At 32.2% G+C, this 27,746-nt stretch overlaps 1 protein-coding gene across 7 annotated transcripts in view; it reads right to left on the bottom strand.

Moving 5' to 3' along the window:
- Nucleotides 1–527: 527 nt before the first annotated feature.
- The window catches only part of LOC143232081 (eIF5-mimic protein 1-like), a 69,239-nt gene continuing 42,020 nt past the window's right edge, over nt 528–27,746 (bottom strand). For 4 of the 7 annotated variants that reach the window (XM_076467144.1, XM_076467142.1, XM_076467145.1 and 1 more), the window contains 6 exons: nt 27,194–27,280; nt 18,915–18,998; nt 18,161–18,226; nt 16,407–16,626; nt 11,320–11,442; nt 6,382–9,603 (listed from right to left, as the gene is read on the bottom strand). In XM_076467144.1, coding sequence (XP_076323259.1) covers nt 9,584–9,603; nt 11,320–11,442; nt 16,407–16,626; nt 18,161–18,226; nt 18,915–18,998; nt 27,194–27,280 — 600 coding nt within the window. In that variant the 3' untranslated portion in view covers nt 6,382–9,583. Of the gene's footprint in view, nt 2,265–6,274; nt 6,314–6,381; nt 9,604–11,319; nt 11,443–16,406; nt 16,627–18,160; nt 18,227–18,914; nt 18,999–27,193; nt 27,281–27,746 lie in introns of those variants that run through there. The other 3 variants (XR_013017371.1, XR_013017372.1, XM_076467147.1) reach the window with 3 other exon arrangements.

The raw sequence follows: 27,746 nt of genomic DNA, 5'->3' as shown, positions 1-27,746 counted from the left end.
TTTCGATAGAAACCGTTGCTTCATATTTCATAAGAAAGTGGTATAGACATAAGTTGAGACGCTATTTTTGTTATATTAGTCCACGACAAATGACTGTTACGGTGTGAAGTATATTTAAGTTGATGAGGTGTAATTTTTATGAGCTTTATATGGGTCTTTTACAAATCAATGTTAGGATGGAAATTAATAACACGATATTATTTAAAACCAATTACTTATTGTTACTCATCATTCAGAAAAATTAGCGAACCAGCAAGTTGATTTTACTATTCCCGAGAAGACTTACGTTAAAACGTTTTTAAAATTTACAAGCGAAAATAAAGAAAAAAGTAAAAAAAAACTGTCAAACACACTGATTAAATTTTGCTGTATCAAGTGCCAGCGAGGCCTTTTGCTTAAGGTACAAGCGATGATATGTCGGATGGGTCACAACACACATAGCAGTGGTTAAGATGCCATTTATAATATAAAATTGAATAACAAAATAGAACAACTGTTATGTTGTGAAATAAATTACGTTGGTGGAGTACAGTTTTATCAATTTAATACGATTCATTTACAAATCACAAATAAGGTAAGGATTAATAACACAATATTTATTTTAACACACCAATTATTTATTCTTATTAAATTCTGCACCTTTTCTCTCTCTCGATGTTTGGGTATATAAATCTGTATACCCAGGAAGGTCAGGTACTCTAGACCTCTTCCTCCTGCACCTTTTATGTGACAAGACGAGTTAATTTGTTTTTTGTTGCGTTTACGTGTTGCCTATTTTGTCCGCTTCACGCTGAATAAGCCACTATTGGCTGCTTTCCTGTCAGGAAAAAAAAAAACCGAAAAATAGTAAAGTTTACCTACACACTCAAAGCACATTCCTGTTATGTATCATTTTACGACCAAGTCAAAAACAACACTCAACAGTGTCCTCTGTCTTTCCATCTTCTCTACATGGATAATATTAATAATAAAATAAAATAAAAACCACTAAGTAGCCTCTATTCTTATGTCCAAACAATTTTAACAGAATACACGAGATTAAACACCACAATACATGCTTGTCACTTCTTCAAAGCACGCTTATAAACGCTTGTTTCGTGTATAACGATGAATCGGAATTCTTCCGGAATATTATTTACACACGTTTTGAACTTATTTTCATTTCATCCCCTTCCAAAACTGTTAAGTTAACAGTAGACGACGATTATGAACACAGAGTTTAGGTATACCAGAGACTGTTGGCAGCCTGCAAGATGCCAACGTTTTTGAGGTTTCTAGCGATCTCTACTCTCTTTCATTGCACGAACTAATATAGAGTAAATAACACGCTATATTGTGCAAATATTTCACTGCGAAATTCCATCCAATAGCTTTGAATCTTTTCGAAGTCAAGCTACCATTTCCAGGCATATAAATTGTTGGTGTTCCAAGTATTATATCTACTAAATGTAACTGTCCTGGCAGTTGAAACGTAGTGAATTTCAATAAACGCATAAACAAGTAAATGCAAATTTAGAAATATGTTGCAGACATTCAATAAATGTACTCTTACGTATATGAAATTCAATACACATATACACTGCCCAAATACTACCTCTTTTCACTATGCAGTTGAAAAAGTCAAGGTAAGAACTCCCTTTTGGCGCTTAACGTACTGAAGTTCAAGTTATCGTCCTAATTTTAGATTAATAAGTGGCTATCGCATGATGTGGTCAACACGTCCTGTCATAAAACACCATCTGACAGCTCAGGAAATAAGGGTTGTAACGCTCTTATAGCCTTTCATTGGGTCGATGTCGCTGCTTCAGTCATGCGACTGTGAATCTCACACGATCATGCGATGCATCCTCTATGGCTTGAATTTGGACGTAGTCGAACGTTCAATTTCTGCACGTGATTTTATTTGGCACGTAGTGTCAACATTTTTATCGCGTTGCAAGATGGCTCCTGACGAATTTTGGGTACACGATGAACGGGACATGATGTCATTCAGCCCAAAGGAGAAAAAGGGTCAGAATAGAGAATAATGTTACCTCACTACAATTCGTTTGTTGATATTTCTAAAGCCATCCCTCAGCAAGGGAGATCAACTGTGCTGGATGTAAATCTCCACAGTTCACTATACAGATATCTTGGTTGGTCTTGGTAATTCCACAGTTGGGCATATCTTCATGGTGGTTTTGCTTTGGACCTGCAGCTTTGAGTTCATCGGACGTTATCACAATTCACTTCTCTCTTGTAGTTGTTTAATACATGAATGAAGCCTGGTGGAATGGAAAAAAAAATTAAAATAAGCTCTCCTGAGTTATTCAGATATCTTTCATCCTCACTATCAGATCAATCTGACTCTTCTCCTTTCTGATAAAGATCCTTCTAGTGTATAAAAGCATATAATGGTTTATACCTCATTAGAAGCACACAAGGGAAAAAATTACATGGAAGAATTTTGATACACAAGTCAACTAAAACATTTGAAATAACTAGACCCTGGTCACAGGCACCAACATTTGTTTGATGTACATTACATGTAATAAATAAAGGGCATATCTAACTCAAATTCACTTAATTTTTGCATAAATAAATAGTTACATGAATACACGATTTTCAAAGATTTTTTGAAAAATGATTAATTTTTTGCAGGTAAATTTCATATAAAAGTACGAAATAAATGGAATGCTTTATTTAGAGCAAGGGTATAAAAATGGTTGATTTAAATGCTGATTGCCCTTACTAGCAGGTACCCTCTGCTGGGGCAATGGTAAATTTACAGATTTACAATGTTAAAATCAAACGTTCGATTCCCCTTGGTGAACACAACAAATAGCCCGATGTGGCTTTGCTATATAAGAAAAACACAAACATACTCTAAGTAGCAGAAGGATTACTACTTTACAGAGTAAAGAATATTAAAAGAAAATCGAATAAATTGTATATGGAATTAAAGTTGAATGAAACAAACCTAACATGAAATATGGCGCTTTTACAGTCATTCACTCTTTCAACGCCATAGAATGAACTGTCTCTTTCAGCGATTGGAACCAATTTGAACGGAAAGTAACAAAATTACATTCACAATATAGATTCTCTCTGTAGTTATCAATTGAGGAAAATGGCAACAAAATTTAGAAATATGTTAGTTTTCATCACTAAGATTAAGTAGGATACTGGAAATAACCCATGAAACAGTCAAGTCACAAAATTAACACATCTGAGCGTTTTGATGCAATACTTTAACCTGATACAGAATTTCCAAATCAAAACTTAAATTTGTTTTTCAGAAAATACATTTACATACTTTAGATACAATGTTTTAGTTCACATAATGTTGTTTTATTTTATTTATATATATACACAGAAGACTAGTTTGAAACAAGACTTCAATAAAGGCATTGGTTGTTGAAATTCAGTCTGATGACTTCGGTATCAACCTCTCAGTAACAGTCTACAACAAATGCCACTACTACTCTCTTTTGGCTGAAAGTGAATAATTGCTAATTAAATGTCCGATTAACCCTTTATCTGTGGAAGGATTCTTTCCATTACTGTAAGTGGCATAAATGTATGGATTTGTTTGTTTGTTTTGGAATTTCGCACAAAGTTACTCGAGGGCTATCTGTGCTAGCCGTCCCTAATTTAGCAGTGTAAGACTAGAGGGAAGGCAGCTAGTCATCACCACCCACCGCCAACTCTTGGGCTACTCTTTTTACCAACGAAAAGTGGGATTAACCGTCACATTATAACGCCCCCACGGCTGGGAGGGCGAGCATGTTTGGCGCGACTCGGGCGCGAACCCGCGACCCTCAGATTACGAAGCGCACACCTTAACGCGCTAGGCCATGCCAGGCCCAAATGTATGGGTAGAGATGATGTCTAGCATACATAAATATATGGGTGGAAATGATAAAGGGTTAAATCATTCACAGTATCATTGTGATGTTTTTATTGTGTTAATTATCCACTAAAAATGTCTTAAGTAGGTCTATGTCATATTGATTTAAATTCCATTTTACTCATCTATTGATTTTTGACTAATGTTCAGCATCCTGTTTGAAATGGAATACTCAGTCGCATTTTTTCACCTGCTCATCTATTTCTATCTATTTAATATTTCAAATTCCAAAATGTTTACTTTTTTGTTTTTGTTATACTTTAAATATAATATTTATTCTTCCACTTTACAGAAAACTACCCCTACTACTTATGTCTTTCAGGTTTACCCCCATGCTATTTCTTCATCTGAAAAGACAATAAAAGTTCCATTTAGTATTTAAAAAATTATTCTGTTGCACTACTTTGACTATCTTTTACAAAAGTATATTTACTTCTCTTTAATTTCTTGCTTCAAAAATTATTTTTGATTTGTTGTTCTTTAACTCACCAATAAAAATCTTAAAAGAATATGCCACTACAGTCACAGGAAACCATTTCCTTCAAGGTACAATTCTGAATTCCAATAATTGATGATATACCATCACTGAGAAAATCCTGTTATAAAATGGTACCACCACCTCACAATCTGGCTTCTATTTCTGATACAACCTTCAGCTCTTTTCTATATAAATATTTAAAATATTGTAATTTCCCACTTGAACAGTACCTTGTCCATTCATAAGCCAAATGGCCAGGTCAGAGTCCTTCTACATTTCATGTATGGTCCTCCTTAATTTTGCCTCCACAAAAGTTTTGCCCAACTCTTTGAACTGAATAATGGGTTTGACTGTCACTTTTATAATGTACCCACAATTGAAAGTGCACGTTTGGTATTATCACATCTTGATCTTGAGACCCTTCCTTTCATAGTTTGATACCTTGAACTTCTTACTGGTCATTTATATAATGATTATAAAAAAGAAACACACAATAATCTACAATGGTTAAAGCAGGATTGAACGTGACAAAACATTTTTTGACCATTATGTGATGCAAAAACACTTTTGCATACTATAAGTAAACTTATACAAGTAATAACACTTAAGAAATGGCTCATTTTAAAACTTGATAAGTCCAATACAACTTCAGCTGTAGTTTAAACCTATCATTGCGAGTAAATACAGGGAACTATTACAGATTGTAATGACAATCAATATTCCCATCTCAGGTTAGACTTACACACCTTCTCCACCATGATAAACACATACTCCATATTAGGTATAAACAAAGTACAATGAGGTTTAAATAGTTGATCCAATTTAATGTACTAGAATTTTCAACCTGATGAACAGCATCTTATGAACACAAGATAAGGAAATGAATTAGATATATCTAAAGTTTAGGCTAGTCATTCCTAACTTTAAACTACTGACCAAAAAGAAAACAGCAAGTTAGTAGAAAGGCTGTTACAAGTATTGTATCTTGCTCTTGAAACTGGATAATGGGATTAGTTTTGTTACTTTCACCTTGAGCTGAAGGTGCAGAACATATTCAGCACCATCACCTCAAACCCCAAGATCTGTAGCTACACCCAAACCAAATGATCTCTTTTGATACTTATAAACTGTTTTAACATTTCATATGTACTCTAAGCTCTCAACAAAAGTTACAAGGTAATCAAAGCTTTTAGCAATTCTCATTATGTAACATTAGTGAAGCTTACACAATACAGGGTATTTCAAACCTCCATATTCAAATAACATACAATTATCACTAATAATTGGTATAAAAGTTTAAGTTGCAATATCATATGATTGCTTAGCAATAAATTTTCCAATACATTCAAGAACCAATGCCTAAGATCAAGGGTAAGGGTTTACACAATAAGATAAAAAAAAAAAAGGACATGAGTTAGAATTTCACATAACTAGTTGAAGGGTCAGTTGAAAAACAAAATTGTGTTATATTAAAGTAACTGATGTGTTTTAGTGTTGTTCTTGAAGCAGTATATAAAAATGATTTGTTTTAAATATTCATGAGAAGCTGTGCAAAATGTATTCGTGTTATCTGTCCCTGATTTTTGAACTAGCAAATCAAAGGTACAGTAGTTAATAAACAGCACCCACTACCAATCCTGGGATACTCTTAACTGAATAGAGGGTTTGTTTGTTTATTTAGAATTAAGCACAAAGCTACACAATAGGGTATCTGTGCTCTGCCCAACACGGGTATCAAAACCCAGTTTTTAGTGGTGTGAGTCCCCAGACATACTGCTGTGCCACTAGAGGGCCTGAATAGTGGGATCTGAACATGATTTTTATAATACACTCATAGTTCCAAAGTGCAGGACAAAGTTTTTATTTTCTTTCTGCACCAATAGGAATGTAAACAATGGCCTACTCACATCTATAGTCCAACAGCAAACCACTTGACCATGCCTGGCCTAGTATATAAAATAAACAAATGTTGACTTTATAAGACATGGGTTTTCACAATGCCAAATGAGACAAATTAGCACACACAGTAAAAATTTTATTACAGCTAAAATGGAATAGGGTTACATGTGAAAAAATATTAAATATGGAAGCAATGTTCAGCAAATCTGGTACAATCATTCATATAAGAGATCTCTCTTTAAATAATAATACAAAATAATGATTTTATGAAAAATGTTATTAAAATAAATTATGCTTAATAATAAATTTACTGAACTGGAGTCTGTAGCATAGATATTAAGCATTATTTGATTTAATAGAAAAATTAACATACATAATAACAAAATACACACAAAAACATACACCATAAACATACAATGGGAATAATTGAGGCTGGAAATTTAACTAATGATGAGAAAGTGAAATTTTTTCAAGAAAAAACAATATTATAAAATATATATTTTGAACCACATACAATAAGATAATTCTAAGTATGTGCAAAACTCAAATACTTATGTTAGATAAAATCTAATGTCTTTATAAGTAAATCTAACAGCTATATTAATGACAATCTGGATAAAACTATTTCCCAATCCATTCCAGAGGTGAAGGTGTAAGATAGTAACAGTAAAAGAGAGAAAATTTCCTGAGGTAAGTTCAACTTGACTGGGGTGAAGCACATGGCTAAAGGAAACAAACAAAAGTTATTCCTAATAAAGACAAACTTAACAACCATAACAGTCAGTATGTAGAATATGGTTTTAAAGGCTAAACAAATGTATGCAATTTGTAGAACAAGACTAAACTAACTGAGAAGTACATGGTTGAAATTTATAGTCATAACAAACAGACTAATGGTAAAAGGGCAATACACTTAATGGATGAAAGAATGTATTGACAACTCCATTGTAATATTTTATAACTACATGCTATCCTCAAAGCATACGATAGCTTTGTATCCAAAAGATGCAAAACAAGGTATGACATATGCAGTTTGTTTCTCAAACTTTCAAAATGAAAAAAATTAGTTGCCCTGAGTTTGAGTTAATTAAAGTACTCACATTAAAATCTACAAAAGCAAGCCTCAATTTGTTAATTTTTAAACTGTCTACTAAAGACACACCAAATAACTTTTATCAGAATAACATATACAATTATTCACCCTAAAAAACAGAAAACTGCTATGACCAACAGTCATTACAGTGAGGGTGGCAAAAAACACAAGTGTTACTATAACTGCGTGTTTGTAAAGTGAGGGTATACGTTCACCACATGAAAAAAATGTAGTTATGATCATCAGTTATAAGACAAATTAGCCATTAATAGTATGAAATACAAAAGTGTTGTTATGACTAAGAGTCATGAATGTAGGGTGAGATATTGATAGTAGGATACAGAATAATTCTCTATGACTAAAAGTTAGAAGTGTAAGGATAGATATTGAAAGCAGGAAAGAGAACAGTGCTCTATGACTAAAAGACTTTTAGTCATTGAGCATAAAGTTAGAAATTGATAGATGGATACAGAATAGTGCTCTATTACTAAGTTATGAAAGTGTCAGTGAGGTTAAACATTAATAAGATATAAAATAGTGTCCTGTGGTTGACAGTAATGACAGTGAAGTTAAATATTTGTAGTAGGATATAGAATTGTGCTGCTATGACTGACAGTCATGTACAAGTGACAGCAAAGATGCAGATCTCAAAATAAAAAAAAAGATTTGTTGTTGAATCTGTAGGAAATATGTTTCAATTTTTTTATATTCCTCTAAAGACAAAACAAGCATTTAAAATATTTTTAATATTCTTACTCATTCAAGCCTAATTCTTCTATCATTAATAATAATCTTATTGTTTATACAAAACAATGTGTTTGGCAAATGTAATATTATTATACATTGAAGTATTTTTTAAATTCTTGATACAAAACATGACAAAAAATAGTTTACATATAAATGTTATTAATTAGCAATTTAACCCAGAGCTGAATGAGGTATGTTAAGACACTATACTATTATTAATAACATACAAGTTAGATTTGAGTCAGCATAAGGTCACGTGTTTAAAAATCCACTGTTGTCATGGTTAGTGAAATTAACAGGTTAATTAGTTACTAACTCACGTTTTATTATTACTAGATAATATTTATTTTATATCTCAAGTTGATAAAACATCAGGTTTTCTAACAAAAAGAACTGACAAAATATTCCAATATCTTCCACCACAAACAAACAAACAGAAAATTGGCAGTCAAAAGGTAGGATATCAAGTAACAGGTATCTAACAGTAGAAATAAATTACGTACTAATTAGTATTAGGTGACAGTATAGACTGCTAACCATGACAAAGATTGAAATTTAGTGTGATGACAAACAAAAATTAAACTAAAACAATATGCTCAATAAACTATGACCTTGTACATTTGTTATGAATGCAAGTAAATTCAATCACAAGTTAAAAAGCATCCTGCTTATCATATTTGTCACATAAGTGGTACATACATTTATACTGCTTGTTGAACATGGAACTTACAATTTTTATTCTTCAGGAAATCAAATATTACATTAAAATAATCAACCAAAGACCATTTGGATCATATAAAAGAGAGCACCATTAATATCTTTCACATTTCTAAGGTTATTACTGTCAACTTGTAAGACCTGTAATTTCTTTTCTTAGGTTGGTTTATATATTGAAAGTACAATTTCCATTAATAAGTTCTAAACTACCTCTAACAGTTACTTGTTCACATTAATGACACTTTTCTGATTAAAAAAAAGAAACCCTTTCAAACCAAAACCACACACAGCCAATTTATTATAAAAATATGATATAATACTACCATATGAAAATAAAAGTACTTCAAAATAAGCATCGCTCACACTTTGTGATGCTTTAATTTTTCATACCTTATTTTAATATTATCTCATTTTTTATTAACTATTGAGCCAGAATTTCTTGTAGATAAAGGAACTGAATGTAGTTATGCTGTTTACCTATAATAAGCAATATGTTCAAAGCCACCTTACAAAAATATTTTGATATAAATTTCATTTTAAATAGTATTAAAAGAATAAAACTATCTTGGTCTTTCCAACATACATAGTTTCAAATGTGAAATGGAAACAGCAAAAAGAATGTTTCTTTCCACCTAGGAAAACATCAACTGGTTGCCAAGTGATTTTTTATTTTAATAGGTAATCAGAGCCCCCTTCCCCAGTGGCAGTATGGTTGTTAGGAATTGAGGAAAGATGTCATGATTACAAAAATGAATCACTTCTAGTCATCTTCTTCAGATTCTGAAACCAAAAAAAAAAAGAATTGTGAACAAATGCTTCCATAAATTTTCATGAACTTAGATTGAGACAAAGAAAGAAAAACAAAAAACTTTTTTAAAATATTTTTATTACTATAGTTTTGGCATTTGAAGGGTGAATTCTACTTTTTAATAGTAATTGTTGAACAACATATGCTAGGTTTTATTACACATATTATCCCTAATGGTCCAGTTGTAATGGCCTGTTTTATTTCAGTTCTTAGTTTCCTTGTTTTTCAGTTTCATTAGAATCAGCCACATTCCTATAACTAAATGGGTTTGAATCTGGGATGTTGTGGGTTTAAGTATACACATCTACCCTCAATTTTCAAATAAGTAGTACATAAATTGTTTAAACTCATAGTTTAAGGATACACCCTATTACTAGAGTACACTGTATTCTTCCTACGTTGCAGTTTGTACCCTAGTTCTATCTTCTGACTTATAATGTTTTGGTTTAAAAGTATGAAAAATGTGTATGTATATGTACAATGCAGAATTTTTAAATACATAAGTACTCAATAACAAAATATGACAAACATGAAGAGGTGCAAACCTCAATTTTCACATGTTGATAAACTGTCTCTTCATTTTATTGTTCAGAAGTTAAAAGAACATATGTATTCCACAGTATCCTATATATTAATAAGATAAATAAAAAATTGGAAGTTTAAAAATCTATCAATAAATGGGTATCATGAAAAACAAGTAAGAAAATAAGGCTAAAAATCCTGCATACATTATTTACTCAAATTACAAATCCCTATTTTGGCTCCATGCTGTAACCTAGAATCATGTTTGGTGAAGGCAAAATAGGGATTTGTAGTTTGAGTACATTAACATTCCATATGTTAACAACTGCTGATCATATGCATTAACTTTTCTTCACTCCCTAAAATCAAATCATTTTACTTTACAGTAAACCAACCACTATGCAATAGCTTCTACCAACTGTTATTCAGTTAATAATGTCTCATATTCTTACTCTAATTTCAACACAATGTCTTCTCTTCCCTTCCATTTGCATAGGATCACAAAACATTCCTCTCCACATATTGAATTCATAAACCTTTTGTTTTTAAGAGATCAAATGTCTGAGTACACGTTTATAATCTTGAATACCACAATAATATAAAGTAGTTTTGCTAACAATTTTTGTTATGTATACCAAAAACATAACAGTATTAGTTAAAACTATAAAATGAAAGCTTCAAAAACAATTTTCAATTGAAAATAATTTTAAAATTAAATGTCAAACTCCACTAAGAAACTGCAAAAAATATTAATACAATACCTTGTTTCACATTTTTCTTCATTATAAATTTGCAGCAGCTAAAAATATACATAGTGAACCTCCTTTTGTCCTCAAAAACAACAATTATTATTATGAATATACTAAAAGCACTCAGTCTAAACAGAGAAGTTACTAACTCTTCTTACATTTTCTGTTTAAGAAATGATAGAATCAGCACTAACCTAGCCTATAAAATCTGAATAAGTTCACAAGCTCTGATAAAGTTCTCAGAGGTATACCAGGTCTTGCAGTACAGCATTTATTATATGTTATTACAAAAGTAAAAAAATTAAAACTATGAAACCTGATTTTACTCATCTTTCAGATGCTCACAGAGTAATTGGCCAAGATGGAATAAAATAGTTATCAACACATAAGCCATTAAAAAAATAATTTAACACTTACCTTCTTCAGCATTCTGAAGCCACTCAACAAATTTCTTCATTTGTTCTAAGAAAACCATCTTGCCCTTAGAAGAATGGGCTTCCTTGTACCACTTCAAAATGATGTCTTCACTTAGCACATCAGCTACATAAACATAGGAAATTACAAAATTATTACAAGTTTATAAAATTCCTATGAGAACACACTCTAACATCAAATTACTTTCACCTATTTGATGGATATCCCACATCAATATTTTTAATTGTGAAAAGTAAATTAAATTAATAAGAAAATTAACAAAATTATTCAAGTTCTATCTAAAACATTGAAGAAATTCTCTTCAGTGCAAAGCAAAATTTACTATACTTGAAAAAACATTTAATTAATCAGTAGATATGCAACAATATGTAGGTAATTTCCAATTCAATGATCAAAATTCAGCCTAGAAAGAGTTATTAACCTCAGATCACTCTAAGGACAATTTGCTTATACAGCACATGCCCAGAAACTAAATATCAGGGGGTAATTAAAATAAATAACTAAAGAATACCCAGCACTTTTTACTGTCAAAAAATAGGAATTTAAAGTTTAAAATACAGGAATATATAAAGCAGTTGAGGGTAATATCATTAGGTGTCTAATATCGTCACCTGCGATGTAAATAATTTATTAATGAATGCAAATTCAATATACGCATTGAATAGCACAGGAAATTTTCAGCGCGAAAATTCTGCTTACTAATGATTGTGTTTGTCAATGGCGAGTGATAATATGTCAAGCTGAGTACTATGGTTTATAATTCCTTACCTATTGATGATACATGGAAAATATCTTAATAAGCAGTGTTCATAAGGGACACAGTAAAGGAAAAAACTTGTATTCCACTAAAATTGAAAAGCAAAACAACAAACTTCAGCCATTATTCATCTGAGAAAATGCACAACAGATTGTTGGAGGCTGCCATGACAAATGACCTTGAAAGGTGACAGGACTGGCCATGACAATATCACCCACCCAAAAATTCAATGTTCGGGTAATATTGTCACCTTGCAGATCGAAGGAAAATCCTGAAAATTCTCAATTTACAACTTAATTGTTCCAGATAAATCAATGAAACATCACATATGAGAATGAAATTTAAGTTACAATACCAATTCTGAGGAGTGATTATTTTCACATGTAGCATGTGGAAGCCTCATAATGAATTTCAGATTAGTGCCAACATTGTTTCTTCCTGACATGGTATTTTATTTTTTTTAAAAATTCACAGTTAGCTCTTTTAATTCAAAATGATATGAAACAGTAAATTGGTGGGAATAATGAACACGTTCAACAAAAAAAACTTCAATGACAATATTAGCCTCCTTATGACGATATTACCCTACCTTGACACAATGTTCCATTTGAAAAATAATGCTCCCTCATTTCATTGTATTCAGTGAAACATATATCGGTTTTATTCATCACTCATAAGGTTTCTGCCATAAATCACCACAAACAAAACAATTTGTATGTATAATACTAATGACGACTTTTCCTTTAAAGTGACAATAATACCCTCCACTGCTCTATGAATTATATAAAAATTATTAGAATATTTTGAATGAAAAGAAAGAACTTTTCTGTCCACTTTGGTCAACAATTATGATTGTGCAACTTTGAAAATTCAAGCAAAAGAAGTACAAATGACATACTATACATTGCCTCCCAGATAATCACTTTTTCTAATGTGTACTAAACATATATTATCATCCAATGATTTAAGATAAATTATAGCTAGACTGATTAAAAAACACAATGGCCTTCATATGTTTACTACTACACAAAATGTCAGTCTACATTTAAGTTACTTCTAGCATTCACTGAAGAAAACTAATTTCTGGATGGCTTTTAAATTAGTTTATATATGTATATGCTTTTACAAATAACTCTTAATCAAAAGTCATATTTTCTATAGTTTCATTTTCTTGTTCATGTTTAGATTCTTCTATAACCTTCATGTTCAGTTTTTCAGAATCTAATTTGTATCCTTGTTGTGCCTTTTTTTCCTTAGTTTTCCCCTTTTTGTTCTACAATCTATCTTTGTACTTTGAATATGCTCCTTTAGCAGTTCTGGCAACATCTTAAGTATAAGGTATATACTCACTTAATAATTAGTTTTCTCACCCAACTTTTGATGAAATAGGTTTTGACAACCTTATTCAGTGTTAAGAATTTTTTTCAAATGGCCATGTAAACTTTTTTTCTAATAATGGTCCACTTTATATGTATCCTATGCTTTATTGAGAATCTCAGTAAACAGACATTTCAATTCACTTTTTTCATCTGATATCTTTGGTAACTTTTAGCAAGTGTTATATGGACAAGACAGTTCATTATCCTATTATCTGATTTCATATGGTCCAGATTTTTGTGAATACAATAAATCAAGAACTTACTAAACATGTGTTAAACAATATTCTGATAGAGGGTCTTCATACCTAAAGTAAGCCTGCAGAGTTCAACATCCTTCATTCTGTCTCACTTCTTTCATAACTGGTTATCAGATTCTGTTTACCACTTAGTTGATTCTCAATTGATGTAATGCATATTTTGAATAGTTTGCTATCATGACTACTGCTAAATGTAGCTATATTTACATGTTCTCACTTAATTTTTCAAATCAACTCAATTATGTTATTATAGAAGATGTTACACAAGTCTAAATTTAGTTCCTATGTTACTGATTATTTTGAAGAAGTGCAGTTCCACCACTGTGACTTTCATCTGATGCAGAGGAGTCACTAGACACTGACACATGGGACCCAAGTCCCCAGTTGGTGTCTTCAAAAATCAGAACAGAAAACCACAATTGATATCATACTGAAATGCTTAAAATACACATGCCTATGGGCCTATGCTCAAAATCTTTTAATTACCCAATAAAGCCTTGATTTAAAGCTTTCATATCCTAATGTATATTGAATAAGAATGCATTTGATTTGCATATCTCTTAACCAACTTCCTGAAATGTCACACCAGATTTCCAAAGGTCAAGAACCTAAGCCATAACTGGTCTAAGAGTTAACCATCTTCATGAAAGATGTCACTGAAAAAATGCAATCTCCATGTCAACATCAAACTGAAACTGTACAACTTATTCATATCCAACACTTGAAGAACAAGTACAATTACACATTCAGGTTTATGTGTTTTTCTTTCAAAAAATTTGTTTATATAAAGCTTAATAATAATGAAACTTGTAGAGGTATGCATTTCATTTCTGTGTTTTGTGCATCTTCTCCTAAGATTTGCATTTCCTTAGTGTTTTAAAATAAACTAACTTTCCCCAAATTGAAAGAAAATACAGACATTTTAAACAAAATACCAGAATTGCCTCAAAAAAATATATAATATGTAAAAATACTAGACACCTTATCAATACAAACCTAATTTCAAAGCTCCATAACATCAAAAGCATACCACATACGAAAGTTACCAAAAAATGTCCATGTAAATTTACAAATAAGCCAATGTTTTAATTTATATTAAATAAATTTACAGGTAAAAAAACTCAAATATTTCAGATGAATCAAAGGTTTGATTTATAACAATAAGACTACAAAAGATGAAACTGCCCCATTAATTATTTCTGTATTTAGTGGGAAGTGTTTCTTGTACTTATGATTACCCTCATTTCATATGGCTTAATAATGCAAAACTTAAAATAAACCTGAATATCTCTTGTCTCACAGAATATTTATAAATAGATTAACACAGTGATTGAGAATCTGAGAAAATAATTCTAATACACTATTACTTACAAATAACTTCATGGAGTATTAACATCCCCCTTCCAAAAAAATCACAAGCAAAAACAAACTTTTTACCAGTATAAAAACATGTTCTGTATACATACAACACTAAAACTATAACTAAATATAAGTAAAGACAATAACATAAAAAATATCATAAATAAAACTGAAAGGACAAGATTTTACTAAGCACCTTGATGAAAAAGTGCTTTGTCACTGTATGTCTCCAAGGGTTTTCTCTGAATACAACATATTTCAGTTTGTTTGTTTTAGGATTTTTTGCAAAATGCTACACAAAAGTTACCTGTAAATAGTCATCCCTAATTTTGAACTGATGAACTACAGTAAAGGCTACCAGTCAATAGCACCTACAGCAAACTCTGGAACTAGTTTTCTCTGACCAGACAGTAGGATTAGGACCGACTGTCACTCATATAGTGCATAAACACCCAAAAGTGCACTTTTTCAGCAACAGAACAAAAAGTCATATATCCTTGGATTCACAGTCTGTCTGATTTTATGTGGGCTGGATTCTTTACAGGAGGTGCCTGTGACTTGTTGACAATAAATTTCAACAATAAATGAAGGGCACACAATCAACCTGTTTTAAAATATATTCAAAACAAGTCAAATGTATGTACAAAAATTCATTTCATTACTAATTATCATAGTTGTATCCAGAGCTTTAAATAACTGTCTCTTTTCTTTTTTTTTTTGTCAAAGTCCACATAGATTGGTTCAGTTAGTTTATAACACCTTCTGACAAGACAAATTATTCTTCTCTATTTCTGTAATTACAAATTACAATTAAGAAAAATCTAACCCTCTGTTAACAACAGTATTACTTAAAATGAGAAAAACTAAGAAGTTTTGAATAAGATGACACTAACAATGTTACTAAAGCCTAATACAAAAATTAAACTACATACAGAATGTATGACTCCTACAGAGTTTCATAACTTGTCACAGCTATTGCTTTTAAAATAATTAACTTTTAACACTCTTGTTATGAAAACCAAATAATCAGCAGATACTAGATCACAAAATAAACTAAATAAGAGTTCTTAAACTGAATGGTCTTGTATTTTCAAAACAGTCACAGCACACTAACTACTAGACCATACCTGGTTCCACACATCTTTTTTTTTTAGAGTTCATGCATTCAGAAAATAAAATATACACATATACCATGCAGACTGGAAAAGTTTGAGAGTAGCTAAACTCTAAAACAAAACATTTTTTAAATTCAGAAATACACCATAACAGTAATAAAATAAAACAAAAAGTACATTTGTCTTAGTATCTTGTACATACTTTTGTAGAGAAGGACAACAATCTTTCTAAAAACATTCATGAAGTTCATATTGGTATAGCAATACTCTTGAATTTTGACAAGCAAAGACAACTGTGCCTTCCCACTTTGAGTGAAAGCTTCCAGAAGGGCACTGTACTTCTTCAAATGTCTTAAAGCTTGATCTGCAACCAGTTCTTCTTTCTTATTCCACTCAACAGCAGCCATTAGTGTCTTCCAAACCTACACACCAATGCATATTCAGGTAATTTTATATAGTTATTTGATACACATGGAAACTTCTATGTGATTAAGCTACACAACTTTCTTCTACAGGTGTTTAAAACTCAATAATTTAAATACTTATAATACAACACTACTACTTTCAAGATCATTCACTGCTAATATGATAATAACCAAAATATATAAAAACTTCAATCTACCTTCACATAAACAAATTGAATTCTGTTATTCTGGTAACATTTCCTTTAGATTTCTCAAGGTATAAGTGTTGTTTCATAAAGCCTATCTCAAACTACAAACTTGCAGACTGAGAAATTAACTGGTGGCATACTACTTTCTGTCCACTTACCCCTTTATCTGAAAGTACAGTATTTGACATTGATAGAACTGATCCAGTTCAAAACATTTTGTTAATAAATCCCTCCAAAAAGACTTTACATATAATTCTGTTACTGTATTAAGAACAAAATTACTTTTACGTCTTACAGTCAAACTTCTTGTATCTATAACTTTCTAAAATGCCCACTGATTTTTCTTAGAAGCATAAGTTCAAATTCAACTGTTTGGTTGGTGTTAATATATATCAAACTAATTATACAGTGTGAAGTAAAATAAATAAAGAATGATTGATGTCAAAAATCATCTGATTTTTGTAAGAAAGTTTAACACAAGCATAACAAAAAAAACTATCACAATATATAGACTGAGTATGTTACATTAAAACAATTTTAAATGTGCAAATAATCAAGCCATGTGAAAAAAAATAGTCAATACAAAGTTACAATGTAACAGAAAGAATCAGAGCTACATTTCAATATTGTTCAACGGTTTATAAGCAATGTGATGAAACCAAAACTTGATTCCTTTTGGAAGGAAAAAGTTATAGCCCTTTATAACATGAAAGATTTGTACACTTAGATCATAAAGTTTTGCTAAGATTGGGTATTTAAAATTTCAAATACAAGAAACTGGAAAACAAAAGATAACAGGTTAAATTGGGGCACCAGGTCCACCCAGAAAGAAACCTGTAACAAGTTGTTCCCTAGGACTAGTCATCAAAGTGTGGCATTTTAAAAAAAGATAAAAATTCATGATCACAAAGTTCAGTTGTAAAAGTCATCTCCACATGACCCAATCAACAGTGCTAAACATAATAAAGATAGACCTCCATCTAGAACCGTGTCCAACAGGTGTGAATAACCCAAATGTCAAGTCATACACTCTGTCATATACTTCAAACAGTTGAAGAATGAAACAAATATTCCCATAATTCCATAAAAACTATTCAAGTTGCCAGGTGCAACACCTATGGAATTTGTATGATCAGACTGTTGAAATGGGTGCTGAAAAACCTTCACTATCATACACTATGGATAATGGAAAGCAAGCAGGGATGATTGGTGTGAACTGGATATAACAATTTATAATAGAACCTTTTGCAAGAGAAATTATGTTGCAAAGTTGTTTTCAAGCCAAAAAGACTATCAAAATTGTGGAAAAACAGTTTGCTAAAGAAAAACTTTTTAAAACTTACCAAGACTGCTAGTTCATTTTCAGGCAGATTGTGCTTATTCTGGTATTCTTTCAATAACAACAGAATCTAAAAAAAAAAAAAAAAATTAGCATTAGCCAGAAGGTTCAAATTTCATGTGTTTCCCAACTTTTACAGTTAAATATAATTAAATAACTGAAAAACAAAAAATCTGGTAAATAACTATATTAGTAATATAGACATATATATATCATATATATATATATCACATGCAAACTTTAACTGATGTAAAAAACAAATGACATGTCTAAAAGAGTATGTTTACTTATAGCAAAGCCACATCAGGCTATCTGCTGAGTCCACAGAGTGGAATGAAACCCCTGATTTTAGAGTTGTAAATCCATAGACTTACCGCTGTACTAGCTGGGGACATGTGTCTAAAAGAATCAGTAACTGTACAAAAAAAGAGGAATGGTTTATCTTCTGCTAAAATCTACAGAGCAAAAAATACAAAATACATAGATATTTTTCATTTTAGGTAACCTGATGCATTGCAGTTGCCAATATATTCAAACTTACATTTAGGAAACACACATTATGGCAAAAGTTTCATATTGGAATGCCATTTGAAAATGTGTATATATATGTGTGTATATACACACACACACACACACACACAACAAACAAACAAACATACATATATATATATATGTATGTATGAAGTAGAAAGAGATATATATACAGACATCCAATCTTTCTTAAAAGTTCTTAAAGTATATATATTCCACACACAAACCTCTTTTGTGGAAGCATCATTTCTCAGAAGAGGGGCAACCTGCTGTTGCAAATCCTTCTTCACAGAAGTACTTTGGTGAGCTTTCTATTTAAAAGGAGATAGAAAACATTTTTATTTACTCATTTTATCACAAGATAGAACATTATAATCAAGCATTTATGTTTACTTTATTCTGTCACTAGCCAATAACTACTCAAAGCATTTCCTGCTGTCTTTTATTACATCACACATTTTATCACTTCATTACAAATTATACATTAAATCATGCTAATGCTTCAACTCATTAAACATGCCAACCTTAACTTTGAATGTTTTTGTTATTTATCTTGTTTTAGTTAAGAATGGATTCCTGAATCATGTGAAATTATAATGCAGCATCTACAGATTTGCTATCTAGAACTCGTAAAACTCAACAAGAAAGTTAAAATAAAACATTATGTTATATATATGTAAAAATGGCTTGTTTGAGAAAATTTTTTACGTAGAGGAGCGAACAATGTTTTGACCTTCTTCGGTCATCGTCAGGTTCACAAAAAAAGGAAGAGGTAACTGACCAGAAGCCGACCACGTGTGAAAGAGGTTGTGTAACTGAGTGTCGAAATGTAGAGGGCATGCTTAGATGTTTAAATTTATTATTTTATATTATTTTATTATTATTATTTATAATATTATTTTTAATATATATGTGTTCCTTTGTATTGATTTATTTTGGGCTTGAGTTGTATAAGGAAGGCTTCTTTAATATGCCCAAAAAATATAAAAGTATTGGTCTTGAATAGCAAAGGCAAAATTTAAATGAGCTATATTATTCCTACTGTGTGTAAACAGCTGTATCTACATAAACCACTTAATAAGCTATATCAATGTTGACTCAATTCATTTTATTTATAAGACAACATAATCAAAAGGGAATTAAAATAATTTTAAAGTAAAAGGAAATTACAACTTTACCATTCTTCATTATAAGTATGTTTGATTTATTTATTTGCAGCAGAAGTTGGCAAAGCTTAGAATCCAAAAAAAAAAGATTTAACACAGTTTTATATATTCTGACTGAGGACTCATAAGAAAAAGATATATGTTTTGAAAAGTCAAGAAGAACACATGACACAATAACATTTGTTTGAAATAAATGCACAACAAAATACCAACTAACATATAGCAACATATTACAAATTTATATTCTGAAACTTCTAACTAAATGTGTTTTAATTTTAGACTCAGAATATTACTATAACCTGGGGTGTGTATCAATGATACATTGTGAAAATGCAAGAAGCAAATGTTATGGAAACTCTTCCTTTAAACAGAAATATTTTAATGCTCAAAATAAAAAACTGTAAACTTCAAATGTAAACATACAAGCACAAAACTTTGCCAGATTAAAATCTACATCTTAGCCATTAAAAAGATGGTGCAGCATTTCATAGTGTACATCATCTGGTCTACCAATGTACTGCCAGTTTGAGTTCCACCAGTGTAAAGGGGCAATAATAGTCATAAAGACAATCAGCTCGAAAGGACAGAGGTGTTTACTCTACCTGAGTCTTGATGACTGAGAAAGTGAAGGAAGAAGCAGAAGTGCTAGATACCTGGCAAAAACTTTCACCTAGAGTATCAGCTACTTCCTGGCCATCGGAGAGCAAGATCAAAAGGTGGATGGAATTATACTGCCCACTGACCTTTCAAATCTTGTCCCATATGACTTTGGATTGGTTGTTTTTTAATTTTGCACAAAGCTACTAGAGGGTTATCTGTGCTAGCCGTCCCTAATTTAGCAGTGTAAGACTAGAGGGAAGGCAGCTACTCATCACCACCCACCATCAACTCTTGGGCTACTCTTTTACCAACAAATAGTGGGATCGACCATCACATTATAACGCCCCCACGGCTGAAAGAACGAGCGTGTTTGGCGCGATGGGGATGCGAACCCACGACCCTCAGATTACGAGTCGCACGCCTTAACACGCTTGGCCATGCCGGGCCTATGACTTTGGAACTGGTGGTAGAATATGCTGATTGTGAACATAATCCAAGATTCCTTCTGGCTTTGACATCTTGCCCACTGAGCATGTGCACAGGCCTGCTGGAAAGCAATGCAGTTTGAGAGAGTGGGATACCTATGAAAAATATCCTAGGCCTGTTTTTGAGCCTTCCATGCCATGTGGTAGGCAGAATTCTGCCATGGACAAGGATATCTTGGAAAACATGTCAAGGTTTTAGAAACACGTTGAGCAGCTGCTTGTATAATACAATCAGTCATTGTTGCCATGCAGTCATCTACTGATAGCTTACAGACGATGACAGGATCAAGTTCTACAAGAGCAGTGAAAGAGGGCTAGTTGGCTTGATCCAGCTTCCACTTGGGCGCATATGTCGAGTAGCATCGACCACAGCAAGTCTCTCTCAAAATTATAGGAAAGTGATCACTGCCTTGTGGGTGGGTTATTGTCAACTCTCCATGAAAAGTGGAGAATAATGAATGGGAGCAAACTGAGAGATCAATAGGTGCATGAAATTAAGTATAAGAACAGTACTGAAATGAGAAAGGTTGTGATCTGAGAGCATACACTCTACGAAGTGACCCCACCCATCAATATCAGTACCTCCCCAGAGAGGATTATGTCCATTAAAGTTCCCTAGAATTAAAAAGGGAGATGGCAACTGTTAAACAATAGCATCAAAGTCTAATTCATCAAAAATCTCTCCAGGCAGCAGGTAGAGAGAACAAACAGTGATGGTACAACCCAAGGAAACACGGATGGCTATGGCTTCCAAAGGTGTGTCGAGTGGCAAAAACATGGTGGGCACATGCTGATCAACCAACAGTGCCACCTCTCCATACACTTGTCCATAACACTGCCTATCATTTCTGTACAAAGAAAACTGCTGAAAGGTGACTGTATCAGTAGGTTTCAGAAATGTTTCCTGTGAGTAAAAACATACAGGATGGCAGAAAGCAATCAGTGCTTTGATGTCATTCAGATTAGAATGTAAACCTTGACAGTTCCAATGTATAAAGGTGGCCATTTTTATTTAAGTGTAGACGAATTGGGTGGAGAGCCCTTCCATTTACGACCACATCTTTTTTCTTTATTTTCTTTATTCGAGGGAGGTCTGTTAACCATGGACCCTGTCTTGGGTCGATTGGGCAGGTCTTTGTCGTTGAAAGAAGATTCCAGTGACTGACGATGAGAACAAATGATCGTTTTGTATCTTTGGGTGGAAAAAGAAGATGTACCCAAGGAAATGCCCATTCCTGGAATCAAAGAAGTGGATCTTGGGGTTTGCTGGAATGAATGTTAGAGACAAAGATGGGTGTTGACAATGATTCATCAAATATTTTAACCATGGAGTTAAAAAGACTTTTCATATGTTTTGAGGATGATTCTTTTGAAGGTACAGAGAGATCCATCTGAACTCCCATTGTAGTAGTGGAACAAAGTGCAGCAGTATACATTGGAGATGAAGTTGTGGACAGCAACTTTTGAGCCTCAAGGTAAGTAATGTTTTGAATTGTCTTCAAACACTGCACCTCTTTTTCTTCCAACTACTTATGGCAAGAATGAAAGTAGAATGGATGAGACCATTGCAACTGATGCAATGAGGATCTGTTTAACACTCATAGGCATCATGGTCCTTGCCACTGTAATGAGCACACATCAAGAAACCACAACATGATGTCTTTGAATAACAGAACTGCTGACACTGGTAACATCTGAAAGGGTTTGGAATGAATGATTGTACCTTGCAATTAAGATAACCTGCCTTGATGGTGGCAGATGGACGAAGTGATGTACATTTTAAAATGAGGACACTGGTTGGCATCATAATTCGAACTTTGCAAGTGGAGATACGTCTCATTGGAGAAACTCCTTGGGTAGAGAAACCAGCAAGCATCTTTGACTTGGGGATGTTCTTCAAATTCCTCTCAACAATAACTCCTCATGACAAATTCAAAGTAGCAAGGGGTGTAACCTCAATGAGTATGTCCCCAATTGCCTTTGAATATAAGAGGAATTCACTGTGTTTAGATGTGGATGTTTCCACCATTATGTCACCAGAGCAAAGCTTTATGACTGACTCTGGAGAGCCAGTCCTTCTGAATTAAAAAAAAAAAAAAGAGAGACATTTGCCCTAAAGGTTAGTCTGAAAGAAAATGTAATAAAAAGAAAATGAAGTACAGGTGTTACAGATGTTGAAGATTGCTGCTCAGAATCTTTAAGAAGTGGTCGTTTGCCTACGGACTGTTTTTCACTATTCAAGTTTTTATTTGGAGGATACATAATACAAAAAGAAGGTTTGGGTGCCCACTGACCCCACCCACCATGAAGCCCTACAAGGAGATGCACTACAATGCCAAATAAGGACACTGCAGCAATGCCAGGATTTCATGAGTACTATTCCCAAACACCAGCATCGGATACAATGTCCACAACACCTGTTGAGAACATCCAACACTGGTAGTTGTTTGACCCTAGCCCAAGTGGACCAGCCAATTAACCCTAGAGAGACCCCCCGAAGGCCACCTGCTTACAGGAGTTCAAGGCCAAAGTGGTGTGTTAAGGTTAGACCTCTCAACCACCAGGATCATCTTCTCCCCTTCATAGCTCACCACATATGGCAAACACATGGGTGGATGTTTAGATCCCAGAGGAGATAAACTGAAAGAACCGAACCTTCCCTGAGAGGTCCCCTCCCTACGTACAGGAATCAACACTGAAGGGGGAAAAAGTTGTGAACCAGTGATATAGGTATATGAATATCCATGATTTTGTGTATGTAATGCATAAACAATAACTATTTATGCTAAAATATGATCAGTGTTTTCTCTAAGTTCAGAATTTCTTTAGCCATATGACAAATGAATTAGCCATCTCACATAAATCCAACACCTCAAAGATTTATTCCAGTTCAAAAGAATTTTCTTTTCTACATACCACCCACAGAAAACACAACAACATTGATATTACAGGATATAAAATTTATACAGTTCTTGTCTTGTAATATTTGATGAAGTAAAGAAAGAAAACAAAATGTAGAGCCACTAGGTTTATTCTCTTGAAGTCATCAGATCATTTAATTTTGACATTAATAGTTCTTGCAGGTTGGAGCATTAGTTTCCTTGAGGCCTGGACTGCACAGCAACTGTTTAGTTTGAGACTAAAATGTGTTTCTCTCTGCCTTTGCATCAGTTGGCATGAGCTCAGTCTTGGTCAAACTCTTCAAATGATGGTTCTTCCAGCTTGATAAACATTAGCTGCTACACACTTGCAACTTTAAGTCTGTTTCTTGAATCTCTTTTAATTTAGTTTCACATATGATTAACTGTGCTTACTGAAATATAATCATCCTCCCAACTTACAAATCACTAGATTGTCCAATGCATATTTTGTAATGAAAATATGTACATACTATGTTATTAATGTGTCCAAATGAAACATGATGTACACTCTGTTTTTCATTCACACAGAAAATATATAATTCATGGGTTCATCTGTCTGCAACTTTCTGGACTCCAAAATACTGGATGAGGTTTTCTAATTTATCATAACCATACATGAGTATCTTTCCATTTTTTCTTGCAGGGAACTAGGATGAAATATTTTCAATGTTTTCATCTAATATCAGGAAACCTGTCATTCAAGTTTTGCACCAAATTGTCAGCAAACAAACTCATGGATTAGTCAAAAATGGTTCTCCTTTTATCATCACTAGATACAGTATGATCTTTCACAATGAATGTATAGACTTCTATTGTCTATGATTTGTCCTTGTAGAACACAAAAAATCCTTGCAAACATAGAGTAGGCTTACTTTTTAGTACGATAAAAGCATAATTACCTTGGACAAGTAGGTAAACATTTGCCAAACTGATTTTCTTTCTAAAAATACAAACACATTATCTTCAAAATATACTTGCAAAAAATGTGTCAATAATTAAAATTAAAATTCACACGTTTGTTTTTCAACATATTAGTTTTCTCAGAACCTTCATGATTTGATTCATTATCCTTCAGAAGAGCAAAAGATAACTCACTGTTTCTACAAATGATTCTACACCACTACTGGATTACAGCCAACAAGAACAAAACCTGTTTATATACTTTCTCTGCTTTTGTAAATATTCTACACTTTCTTCAACTTTGAAAAATATTCTGTAGAATAGTGGAAATATCTGAAAACAACATTTACAATATCCTGGTATTTAACAAAGTACTGTACTATGTCTCCTCAGCAGGTATTCATAAGCTGTGTTGTAGAGACTGAACAAATGTCTGTTGATTTTTCATCCTCATAGCAAATCCAAATTTATGACTTGTCATTACAGTAGCACCATCTTTATCCAAAACTATTAAGTTAGCTACTTTTAAACCTCTCACCTGAATAACTTCACTGACATCTGGCTCCATTTAATTCTTTCTTATTTAAAAGATAAAACGTGACTGGAATTAGCCATCTACAACACACCTGATGTACATTAACCATTTCTGTCACTGACGTATCTGTTCACTCATCAATAGTCAGAGTACATTCTGAAACTAAAGAATATCTTCTTCAGTCAATCTATATGTTGCGCTCTTAAAATCTTCAATGGAATCACTGTGTGTATATTTTTCCTCATATCCAACTTGAGTGTACCAAATGTGGATGTTGCTGAAATTTAAAAAAAACGGAAAAATTAAATTATACTAAAGAATTTTCATTATGTCTATGCATATTACACTGATTGATCTATTACAACATTCAGTACTTGTGACAATTACAAAATACACAAGATAGCTTCTAGTTTAAACTAAAAGTTGTTGCACAGAGGAAATGAGCAAATATCTTCAAATATTTTCTAGTTTAAAAGAACTAAATGTTCATATACTTACTCTGAACTTTAACATATCATCAAGAAAAATTAGATTTCTATGTATTATTTGTTCATTGGTCAGCAAGTATGCATTGGTGATAACAATCACCATGACTTCTTATGCTTTGGAATGTGCATTTGTTATTGCTTTTCCATGTAGGCCCTTACAGTTACCACAGCTTCCACGTTCTTGTGATCTTCAGTATGAGCATGTTTTACTAAATCACCCTTCATTGGATTTCCACAATTTATCTGTAAGCATGAAACCAAACATTAAAATCAGGGCTTTATACATTAACATGCTTGTGCTGACCATTTTATATCTTTTTTTTTTTTTTCCAAACTAGCTTTAAAAGTTTTAATTTTTTCTTTTCCTTTGTCTTGTACATGAGATGATTAAAACATCATATGATATGCAGAGCAAAGTTTGTACAATATATTATGACTCTCTTAACTGAATATTGGGTGTTCTTAAATACATATAAAATCTAAATTACTTATGTGAAGAACAAATTTGTAATAATTTTTGCACACATTTTAAAATTGGATATTCCAAGCCTACACATTGGCATAACTACATGACCAGTTCAACAGCTATATTAGTCACGTTGGGCATACAGGTAAAACATCATAAACCCTTTCTGTTATTCTAAATACTTAAATTCCAACATAAAATCATGCACAAACCCTTTGCATGAATAGAAAGAGTTAAAACAAACAAGTTAGTGTTATAGCCTAAATGTAATTGACAATTAAACAACAGTGAACTGTAAAGCAGACATAAGTATCCACAGACCTTTTACCATTCAAAAAGTTAGTTCTGGATAACTACTAATGTAAAACCCTGAAAATAGCTTTATCTAGATACAACTTTTGATAGCATTAATGTTTCATATACAGTAACTAAAACAGTTTAGAATTAACAAATAAATTAGTAAACATACCTTTTGTGAAAATATTCTTGGCTTTATAAACATAAGTACTGGCTACACTCAGATTTTGAAGATCTTGAAACCATGATGATTTGATAGATCTGTTGTTTTTAATGTGATTTTGAGTTTCAGCTGAAAACAGTGGCACTACTTGAAATGGTAGAAGAATCATAACCTAATAAATGTTTCTGGTGATGGGAATTGAAATGATGGAATCCTACATTGTGATATTTCTTTTTAAATGTGGCAGTATAACTGTAAGTACTTGAATGGTTTGTAAGGTTGTCTTAAGAACCAATAATTGCAATATTTTATTTCTTAGTTATTGAAATATATACCAAGGAAAAATAAGAAAAACAACTGCTTCACAGAATTTGTTTTTGTTGAAATTTGCAATTTCAGATGAAACTGTTATTTCTTAAACTACATAAAGTAATATTACTTATGAGACATTACATCAATTTAAATTTAAAAAAAAAGATACTAACCAAGTATTCAAGGAGAGAGCTTAAACTATGGCTATCAAAAGTTTCAGAGAAGATCTCTGGTGTACGACGACTTGTTGGGAAAAAGTCCTAATTAAAAATGAGTAAAATATTACCACATAATTCAGTGCCAAATATGTAAGATATTCAAAAAATGGTCTGATTGTAGATTAAAGATATCTTAGAAGTTTACTGAAGAATACATATGAATGTTTGATATTTAATTTGCATGATACATAATTTATCTCACTGTTAAAAGCAGCATATATTGGTAGGTTTTGAGATCAAACAATATGACTGGCTACACATATTATTCATACAATACTTTACAGTACTGAAAGACAAGACTACAAAATGCTTTGTACTTATAAGTTACATTTGAAATTTAAGTGCAGTTCAATAAATAACTATAATAAGGATAAGCATGAAAAGAGCAATCTGATAAAATGATATTCCTATATTTACAGTTTTTGATATGTTAAGAAAGATGATGTTTCTTCCTACTGTTTAAGCCAAGTTATGAGAAAACAGTGACTGACATTTTAAAATATCAAAA

The sequence above is a fragment of the Tachypleus tridentatus genome, chromosome 11 (genome assembly GCF_004210375.1).
Source record: "Tachypleus tridentatus isolate NWPU-2018 chromosome 11, ASM421037v1, whole genome shotgun sequence".
NCBI lineage: Eukaryota > Metazoa > Arthropoda > Merostomata > Xiphosura > Limulidae > Tachypleus > Tachypleus tridentatus.
The sequence above is the reverse complement of the archived record's forward strand: the minus strand, read 5'-3'. Positions and strand labels throughout refer to the sequence as shown.